The 10,937-nt window shown below is 44.0% G+C and overlaps 1 protein-coding gene and 1 long non-coding RNA gene across 3 annotated transcripts in view; one reads left to right on the forward strand and one right to left on the reverse strand.

Annotated features, from left to right (window-relative positions):
* The window catches only part of LOC107272467, a 54,904-nt gene that overhangs the window by 29,193 nt on the left and 14,774 nt on the right, over positions 1-10,937 (forward strand). The window lies entirely within an intron of this gene.
* LOC107272459 overlaps positions 1-10,937 on the reverse strand; it is a 33,924-nt gene that overhangs the window by 11,867 nt on the left and 11,120 nt on the right. The window contains exon 2 of one of the 2 annotated variants that reach the window (XM_015749631.2): positions 1,296-1,475. The exons of the other annotated variant lie outside the window; for it this stretch is intronic. Within the exon in view, the coding sequence (XP_015605117.1) occupies positions 1,296-1,475 (180 nt within the window). The remainder of the gene's footprint in view (positions 1-1,295; positions 1,476-10,937) is intronic. 2 annotated transcript variants of the gene reach the window in all.

Below are 10,937 nucleotides of genomic sequence, written 5' to 3' on the forward strand. Positions count from 1 at the left end.
GGGGGGGGGGGGGGGGGGGAGGGAGGAGGGATGAGAAAAGTAGCGGCAGAGGGGGTGAATAGGGACTGGGTTGGCAGTTGTGCCACTAGAGGGTAGTGGTGGTGGTGGTGGTGCTGCTGAAGAAGGGTGGTAGATCTCTCCCAGCGGACAGAACGTTAGAGAAAGGTTAGGCGGCGAGGGTGGCTTTTACGGGAATAATAAGGGACCAAGAGAAGCGTAGGTGGTGAGACGGTTACGAGGTTATTCGGAGGGTCGTTTACGCGGGTTTTATTACGAGCAAGGCCAGCGGTCGAAGGTCCGATCGAGGTCCTCGCGTCTTTCCAACCCTTAACAGATGCACGGTCATCATCATCAGCCCTACTTAACGGATCACCCTCGTCCGGTGTCTCCGATAGCCGTCAACCATTAACTGGCAAAACTTTGTTATTGTTCTCGTCGAAGAATTAAAAATTACCAATAACCTCCCCCTGCGACTCAAAGGTCAAAGGTCGAAACTGAGTGATCGAATACACCCGCGAAAGGTAGTTTCCTCGTCAAAGCGTCGTGATCGAGTCCGAAGAAAGCTTTAACCAGCCCTAATTGAATAGCATCGTTGATGAAACAGTCGAGAGGCTCGGAGCCTCTTAGCACCGGAGACCCGCCGGCCCCACGGCCGTGTGCACAGATCGATGCGACCAATGTCAATGTCAATCCTAGGGCAGATGAGGTCAGTGGGTGGTGAAGGTAGGTGTAGCCAGCCCCAGCACGTGGCATTACGTCACTACGACGTCAGAGAACCACCCAGTCCTTGCTCCTGGCTACCCCTTGCCAACCGGCAGCCGACGACCACCCACCCGATAACACCAATATCCAGCAACCCCCTTTTCGCCCACCTCGAGGATCGCCAGTGGCTCCTTTCACCTCGAAACGGCCTAGGCTCACCTTGCGCCACGCAGTCGTTTTGCGTCACCCAACCTGTTGATCTAGCCAAGAATAAACTCACCTTCTACTATGGAAAGCACGAGATTCGTGCATGTACACATACGCATGCACGTCGTGTGTTACTACGTCACGTTATATCAACTGTCCTTCATCCCCCTCAAAGACTAGTTATTTTACACTTGACCGTACCACCTCGCCAGCACCAGATCCAAGCTCACCCCCTATAACTCAGATCCAACCAGAGCCCAAAGTACCAAGCTTAAAGTCAAAATAAAAAAAAAAGAAAATCACTCGGCTCGACTACCCAAATTCCATAAGAAAGATCCTACAAAAAATAACGCTCCTAATAATATCCACGCACTCGAGTAACTCACTTTAAAAAGCCTCGATACTCCGCAGACAACAAAGCTCCGGCATTGAGACAAAGGTCCGGCCACCATCCTGACACCCAACTGCGCATAGGTACCAGCATCTCCAAAGACATCCAGGGAACGAGGAGATTCGCGGCGTGTCCAGTTACCGTCATCCGGTCGTTCCTCGTTTCGGGTGGTCGGCTACGAAAAATGAAAGAACCTTCTGTACCCAACTGCACCGTACCTCCATTGCGTCATCGACCAACCTAACCTCCACCTCCTACTAGATACCAAAAGTAGGGGGGAGTCCCCCTTCAAATTTCAACCGTACCCCCTCAACAAAGAATTTTGCCTGTAAGCGAGAGTCTAGGACTCGAACGTGATATCCCTATTCAAGGTCCGATGCCAATGCCCTCGTCTAAGGTCGGACGGGGTACCAACCTTAAAAATGCGAAAAATCAAGGGTTGCAAGGAAGATACCCAGGCATCTCTCGTTTCCCTCAGTCAATCGATACCACCCATGGCATATGACATATGGGTGTATATGAACGCCTATGGGATCATATGTACATAGGTGGATATTTTTATCAATTTCGTATACGTATAATAATAATGACTCCTCACCTGTCCTCATTCAGACATATATTCGAAGGTTAACGGTAGCCAGGTGTTGGCAGGCCTAGCGTAACGTAAGCTCAGACGGTTTATACCTCGTCACGCTACAGCCAGTGGGTAGGAACACCCCTCTCGCGCGCACACATGTCCCAAGGATATATCATGTAACCGAAGGAAATGTATTTAGGTCACGAACCGAGAGTATTATCCTTACACGGGGAAACTTTTGGATATGTTGACCCTGGGGTCGTATACTCGCGAAAGCAAGGATTGTATGTAAATGGGGGATGTATGAGAATTTTATTGATGACTGGAGGGAATACTTTTCATATACATATTTCTTGAGGGGCTATTGATTAGTTATTGGGAAACAAAGTTCATGATTGCGTAAGTCTCGTCGCGGGACCCTGAGACGGAGAAGAAACGTATTTGGTGGCCGCAGCTGTCAAAAACGACTGTAACCTGAGGCCCCGCTGGTGCACCTGCCAATTTTGCAACGGGACTGAAATTCGCACTTTGCACGCGTGCTTGTAATTTATATATGCTGTACTCTCTGTGGGACTATGCTGGATTCGAAGTGAAAAAATGTTTTTTTTTCACTGTACATGTATTGGTACTTTTTAGATAAGATCAACGTCATTAGCGAGGGCGATTCTTACTTGGAGCAGGTGCGACCCCCTTTCGCCAAGGTATTGTAACTTTCTACGGTAACTTCGTGGCGGGAACGTTTAAACTTGCCTTTTTTTTCCTCGTATGATTCTTCGCTCCACTAAAGTTTTGTTGGAGGCGTAACTAGGGCGATGTGCGAAAAAATTTCGGGCTACGCAAATACGTGGTGGGGTAAAAAAATTTATTCAAAAATTCCAGTAAATCTTTGGATAAAACAAAAAATGGAACTGATCTATATCTAATAATAACAATAATTAAAAATATTAGACCCGTCCGATAAAGTTGTCAACCTTGTCGTCCACTTTATTTCGTGTTTCCCCCAACCTCGTGTAGGATTAATAAACAACAAGAAAACAAGAGCGTGTCGAAGGGTAGTTTCGGGAAAGATCTCGTTTGACGTAAACGAAAAGGGTATTGTGTCGCGAGGGTTGAAAGACAAAAGGACACGGCAATCGCGCCTAGTGTGGATTGAGGTACAAAAAGATAGCGTGAAGCATTGGGGTGGAATTTAGTCGTTGCTAAAATTATTGCCTGACGGCTGAACCAAATGCATAAGTCGTGAGGACCACCTCTATATTTAGGGTTGATCGTTGAGCCTTCCATTAATGGAGCAAGACGCGAAATTCGCCCTGGGCTATTCGTCCCTTATTGCCTTTTTCCCTCGCATCGCACCCCCGCCGCAACACCACTCACAATCGCCGAGTGCCTCGCTCAATGAATTTGTTGGACCGAAGTGAAATCAATTTTGAGTAGTGCGATACCGAGTAATGACTAAGGGTTAACATTTATATTCAATAAACAAAGTGAACTTCCGCCGATAAAATCGTTGTGATAATATCAAAATTATTGCCAAATGTAAGAATACTTTAGACTGAAATTATCGTACTGGATCTTCCATAAGCTTACAAAGTTCACGTATGTTACCCATACACGTTATTTGTATATACATATTTTTTCAATTCCACCTCTCAATAATAACCTATAAAATGTTACGTGTCTCATTTAGAAATATCATGCGATCGTAAATGCTTAAGGCGCATGCGCGATCCGTGCAAAAAAGGCCATGACATTTGGATAATAATTGCAGGCTGGTTCCTTTCCCAAATTAAAATTATTATATCACCCGAATGACCGTCACACCGGATCAACGAGATTTCTTTTTTATAAAATCTCCCTATTTACGAGCACGTGCAATATTTTTTGAATCTTAAAAGAAAAACGACCTGACCTTTTTTCCAGACTCCATTTATATACATATTTTCTTTTTTTCTCATCACAGCAATTCATAACCTCGTGGAAATAATTAATGACGTAGCGTAATGTTCCTGTCACCCTCGTCGGAGCTTCTTTTCGCCACGCTGACTGGAGAAACGTGTGTCAAGGTTTCCCCAGGCTACGTACTTGGGTCTGTGCCCGTTGGTATCACTGTAGGAACGACACGTGGGTGTAGCGCCACGCAGAGGGGTAGCTCAGTGACCTAGCACGACATCCGACCTTGCCAGGGGATAATAATCCTACAGTCGATATCCCACGGGAGCCCACGGCTGATCGTAAAAGGGATGATGGTCAAAAGTTAATGCGTGAAGGGTAAAGAGCGTGGGAAGAAAGAAAGAAAAGTACATTGGAGAAAGAAAATTTTATAACAAAAAAATTATATTCCCATAAGAAGAAAAAACTCGAGCAACCCTTCCACCTGACTCACTTTCATCCAGATTTTCGTCCATACCTTCATCCCCTTCAGGGTCGAAAAATCCTTCAACCCCTAAAGAATTCATCATTTCCACTTCATTGACGCTTCGCGTGGATTTTCTGAAAAGAAAATTTATCGTCGTAGTTGAAAAGGATGAAAATGTTTTTTTTTTCCCTTCAAAAATCACCATACACAGCTCATGCATACTTTGATGTTTATATATATACGCGGACATGCCGTTCGGCTGCTATAACCGGAAATTGAAAGTTAACCTCTCTTGACTCCGATATCGTAACGTCGTCCTGGAATTGCAGTACGCTGACTAAGATTTCTCTAATCCCAAATGATCTCATCATACGCGAGCATGAAAATCATGGAAATCATCTTACGCATAAGACGCGTCCACCCGCCCATCCATATATGGACGGAGGACCGGATCGTAAGCGATTCATACGTTGATTTGATTTTTTTTTGAGAACTAAAAAAAATGATACCTCGACTCCCGAACAAGATTAACCGCGACTCCCTTCGTTTTCAAATTTTACGGCAGATTATTTCCCTTCCGAGGTCTTTCACTTCGGTTAACGATATTCGCCAAGGCCACTCATGGGCACCCCTACAATTTCTCAGAACTTCGCCGTCCCCTTATTCCAAGCCCTCTAATAAATCTCGGGGTTCTATGACGTCTTGGAAATTCTTCAGGATTTCTTCCAAGATTGACGACGGTCCAGACTTGAAAAACGATTCGTATTCCGCGGTTAGTTATATATCTGAAAAAAAAGGAACATTAATTTTCCGCACACCCCTTTACGCCATTCACGTCGCTCCGAGGTATGACAGGCTAAAATTTTAATCATCGTATTAGAACGGGATGACAAAATAAACATATACGTAATGTACATAAAGTGAGAGAAAAAAAATGTATATTGCATCATATGAATAATTAGTGTTCCTCCTTGTTCTCAGTAAAATGAAAGTTAATTAGAGTAATCGCTCGTGCGTATATCACGCCCAGTGAATCCATCCGCGTAAGTGACCGAAGCAGACTGATTAAGGCTACAGGCAAGTAACACTTCTAGTTAGTGAATTAAATTGATTGACTATCGATTTCATAAGTTTCCGCGGTAATAATAAAGTGATGGATTTACAGGGGAAAAAATTATATATGTCCCGGAAATGCCGATAAGATACAAATTTCTCTATGGAATTTTCCCTCGAACGTTCCACAAGTGGCAAAGAAACGCACGGGGTCAGTGCGTGGGTTGTTGCACCGGCTGGGAAGCCATGTTGGATCGATGCAGCTTGCACCGGGGTGCACAACCCAGCTAGCAGCCACCCCTAGACTACCACCACCCCAGGACCATAGCAACAGGCAGCTCTCTCTACCCCTGAAAGTGTGCCATTCGGTAATAAACCCCCGCAGCGGTGAAAATGAATAACAAAAAAATAGATCGAATAATACGAAGAGCAAAAATTATATGCTAGTACGTTCTATCCGAGGTCAAACTTCGAAAAACAGATATGACCTTTCGAGAAGACGCCATCCAAACGGGTTTGCCAAAGGATAACACACGCGCCACCCTGGTACTACACGGGAGGGTCAAAAGCAAGCTAGGTGAAGTCCAGGCTCACGGGATAGGAGTAGGGTGGTGGGGATTGTGGGTGGTTGAAGGTTAAAGGTAAAAGGTTACTGCGCGTCCTAACAACCACCCCTATCGCCCACGGCTCCCTGCTCGGCTGTATTATCAAGCGAATTCGAGCTGAAATCCAAATCGCAAAAGTATTCTCAGATCGTCCTATTACCGAATCAAGGTACTCCGAGCGGTACAGTCCCATCGCGTGAGAATAAAAAAGGCAAAAAAAATGTTTGAAAAAAAGTTTGAAGCTTTTAAAAAAAATTTACTTCGGTGGATCTCTAAAGAATCTCTTAAAGAATAAAATAAGCTACGGTACATTGAAATCGGAGAAGCGATGTAGATTTTTCTTTCGAAAAAGTAATACAAAACACGAGCAACTACGCTTTTGTTGCTTAATTATTAATAATTTTTTCAACTATTATTTATTTAATGTTACAGGCACTTTGCTTCTTCTCAATATACGAATACCTTTCTAAATGTCAATTTCATGCTTTGAATTTGGTTAAAACTTTTTTTTTCATTTTCGCTCTCTCCTCGCGCTGTAACGCTCGGACTACCTTAAAAGATCTCGATAACAGTAAATATTAAATTTTCATTAAAAAAAAAATTTTATCTTAGGATTCACATTTATTTACAATGACTTTCTACAAGGACGAAAAATAATTCTCAAACATTTTTTTTTATGTCATTTAATTCCCCTCTCACAGCGCCGCGATACGATTCTCATTAACGCACGTATATATTGATTTAACTGAAACGTGATATCAGCTGTTTCGGAGGTATCACTTTTATTCCTCTTACATTCTCTCGTATTACCAACGATGCCAATATAGCAAGAACAAGACAATTTAGCCGAAAGCTGCTAAAGGTAAGAATATTTTTTTCCCTTCTTTGCGCGCTCGTCAGGACAACCCCAATCGAATGAAGGTAACTCGGTATCTAGTGGTGGATTTTATTTTCCCCACAAGGTTGCCCGAGGGGTTGCTGCGCGGGATACGACGCAACCTTCAACTGTCACCCACAGGTCTAGCTACGTTACGTACCAAGTATATACCTATATACCCAACTATCAATGGATTTAGACAATAGCACGTAGAATTCCAGGAGAAAGGACGAAAAGGATACTAACTGATTAAGCACAGCAATTTATGTCGTTTACGTGCCAATCATTTACCCACAATGGACCTTCCGTGTTGTAGATGGAACGAACAAAAAAAAAAAATGACCAAAAACATCCAATGCATATCAAACGAAAGTGAATTTACATGTTAATGAAATAAAATGCCGGAGGTATAAAATTAAAAAATCAATTGTCATCAATCACAGATAATGGACGAGCATCGTTATCACATTACAATCTTGTTGTTATCAATAATAATCCTGGCGGCAAATAACGGCACGACCTGTGTGTTACGTGTTTGATTGATTTTGAAATAATTTTTTAAAAATAATACCACCCCCCCTCTCTCTCTCTCACTCTCGCACTAACGGAGATAGAAGGCATAAGCTGACGTAGCGTCGGTAGTGAAAACTTTAATGATAGTGTCACTAGGGAGGCAAATGATAAACGGATGGATGACCTCGACGGCACGCGTCGCGACGCTTCGTGGGGACAGGACGAATATAAGTATAGTAGTGTAGTGTGGGAGTGACGAGGGTGGTTAAAGTCAGGGTGAGGGCTCAACGGAGAGAGGAGAAGGAACGGGTCACGGTCACCCCTAGTCAAGGGCGAGTTTCCAGAGCCAAGAGAGACTTAACCCCCCGCCCACCCAATTCCCCCCCCCCCTCACGCGTTAAAAAAAGAAAAAGCTGTACGATGAGAACAGATAGAACGTGGTAAATGTGGAGACGACAGAGATGGGTTGAAGGGGTGACTAACAGTCAGAGAGAGAGAGAGAGAGAGAGAGAGAGAGAGAGAGACAGCGTGGAAAGGAAGAAGAGTCGAGAGATAAAGCTAACCTGAAATAAGATAAAGGGTCTAGAGGCTGGTTTGAGGGATAGCGCGCGCGCACGCGTGAGAGAGAGAGAGAGAGAGAGAGAGAGAGAGAGAGAGAGAGAGAGCGTACAAGTAAAAGAATTTCAGGCCACAAAAAAATTAGCCAGGCCAAAATACCAAGTTGGGGTGACTGGCACGTGTCTTGGTAGTACCGAAGGGAAGCTAATAAAAGAAAGAAAGAGCCTGCTGGTATTAATTGTAAAACGATAGCTTGACGGATTTTCGAGAAAATTTACGTAACGGCCTGAGAACGACAGCCCTTAGGATCCTTTAACGTAAGAAAAAAAAAGAGGGAGAGGTACAGGCACGGGGTAAGATAGAAATTCGTAATCGCCAAGGGTAACGCCCATTGTCATCTCGTCAGCATCCCTCGGAGATAATTAAATGGCCCACCCTTTAATTCGGTTACCAGGTAAATATGTATACCGTAATTCTACGTTATTGCGTCGATCGTTTAACGAGGGTCGAACCGTTGCCCGAAAGATTTCATCCGGTAAAATTATTTCGATAAAGGACGAATCAGACTGACAGACTCGAGATGAAAAAATTTTCCTCTACTTCCTGTCTAACTACCCTACCTACCCCGTGTCAACCACCCACCCCTCCTAGCCGTAGGTCAAGGCTGCCAGAATTCAGGCGATTCTCGAATAAGCTATTCATGAGCTCGACCTTACTCACTTAGTCAGTCTGTGCCTACTTAGTCGAATTGCGAACGAGTACGGTAATCGAATGAACTTCGACGAGGAAATTATTTGATAAAGAGCAACAACAAAGGGAATTCAATTTGCCGGAAAGCTTCTATCGCGAGAAATCTTCGAAAAATTCTGCCCCGCCTAAAAACTCGCTGGGACCCTCCTTGTCTCGGTGCCGTTCGCGTCTTTCCTGGTACTTTATTTTATTTATACTCCATTTAAGCTCCGTTCGCACGAACGTGGATTTTTGCGAATTTTCACGGAGTGATTAAAATAACTTTTTCTCTCTCTCTCTCTCTCTCTCTCTCTCTCTCTCTCTCTCTCTCTCTCTCTCTCTCTCTCTCTCTCTCTCTCTCTCTCTCTCTCTCTCTCTCTCTCTCTCTCTCTCTCTCTCTCTCTCTCTCTCTCTCTCGTTGTATTTACATTCTTCATCGAGTTACTACGTATTTGCTTAAAGTCCTTCGCAGGGCGGTACGTAGTTTGCCACTCCTAAATAAACACACAGGTTTAAGAATTTTTTCACTTTTTTTCCTTTGAACCCTCCTCCGCCAAAGTAAAGCCTCTCCAAGTTAAAAAGTACCAAAGAATTTCCTACGATCGTAACTAATTATTCATCCCCGTGGATCAGCCTCCTGCAAAGAAGGGATACAAGAGGGACTCCCTTGGAAGGTCTTAAGTAACTGAAGGCTCCTTTCGATGCCATGGGATAATGTAACAAGACTCGGTAAGAGGGACGACAGAAATTGTGCAATCAGTTTAATGACAACAGAGAAGATTTCTGTCGTAAAGAGATAACAGTCCTTGACAAAAAGCAAAAGGAGTTGCCAGGACATTTGAATTATCTGTCTTCATTGATCGGAAAGAAAAAAAAAAAAGACGAGTATTTCTACACCTTAAGGATTATAGGGAGGGTGAATAACTAATTAAAAAAGCTCATTAAAGAAATTTTTATCGTTTCAGCCATAAGGGATATAAAATCGTTGATCCAATCGCAACTAACTGTTAAGTAATAAACCTAAAGGGGATTTACACCCGATATCTAATTTAGTCCAAGCTAATACGTCTAATACAGTAAGTCGCTCCTTGTTCCCCGCAAACATCAAGGAGCGTATTCACGTAGTCTCGTAAGTCGTAGCTTCCACAAAGTGACTTACGTGTTACGTGAGAAATCCAAACGATCAGAAAATCCCGAGCAGCAAAGTACCCGAGGAAGATGAGAAACAGGTAAAGTTTCGTTTACCCAGGATTTCATTAATCGCTATCGTTATTCCCGTCCTTGTCTCACTCATTGGAGGGCCCATAAGTACCTCTCTCTCGCACTCGCGGCGTGTATAGTAGAATTAAAAAATTCGAAGACCGACACAACAAGTGAATCTTCTTCGTTCGATCGACCGCACTGGAATCACCTAACCTTACGTGTTCGCATTGAACGAGCGAACTGGCCCTTTTACAAAAAAGCGAATTTCACCATAAACATCAAGAGTGACGGTCGAAGCGAAGCCGAGGTCGAATTTCTAAGGGACTTTGGTAAACAGCCTTTTCCCCTTCCTCGTGGTTCCGGAAAAAGAAAAAAGAAAAAAAACATTCGTGGAGAAACCTTTCGTCTGATTCCCATCGATACCCCGGTATATTCAAGCCGAACTCGGTGGTAACGACAGTCCGTGAAAATATTCGCCAAGTCGCTGGCTGAAGCTACATTCGGGCGAAGCAGATTAGTCGTTGGGTATTTTCCACCCCGCTCACTTTACCCGAGGGCCGCTTCGAGGAAAATCGTTCGGGATGCTGCGTAGCTTATATACATATATACATTTGACGCGCAATGGCGTCTCTTTACCATCCATTATGTTCAACCCTTGTGACGAGAAAGAGGGAAGAAGGCAACTGGAACTAAATTCAATAACAGCTATACCCACTAGTGCCTTTATACTTTTCGGCTATAAGTGTTACGAGGGTGAATTTTTTACCTCAACTACCCTTCATTAATTCACGGTTTCTTCGACCGGCCTAAGGGTCCCATGTGGAATTAACTTTACCACCACACACGATGCGGGCAAGGAATCCAAGGACGGATATGTGAATGCTCTTGGTTCTCGTTTTGATAAAGAGCAAAAGGAGGCAGGAGGGGTAGAGAATTAACGTGAACCCTCCCTCGTATCATTCACGCTGATCATGGAGGGTTAAAGCGACCTTGACACGCGCCACTCCTTTTCCTGACCCTTCGCAGGAACTCCCACGAGTCCTCCGAGATCCTGGAGAAATTATTAATGGCATCGACCGAGAAGGGTCACCATACTGACTTTCCTCTGTAAAAAATAAAACTTGTAATTTATATAGGACATTTTGGTACCCCCCCCCCCCCCCCAT

The sequence above is a fragment of the Cephus cinctus genome, unplaced genomic scaffold, assembly GCF_000341935.2.
Source record: "Cephus cinctus unplaced genomic scaffold, Ccin1 Ccin1_scaffold1184, whole genome shotgun sequence".
NCBI lineage: Eukaryota > Metazoa > Arthropoda > Insecta > Hymenoptera > Cephidae > Cephus > Cephus cinctus.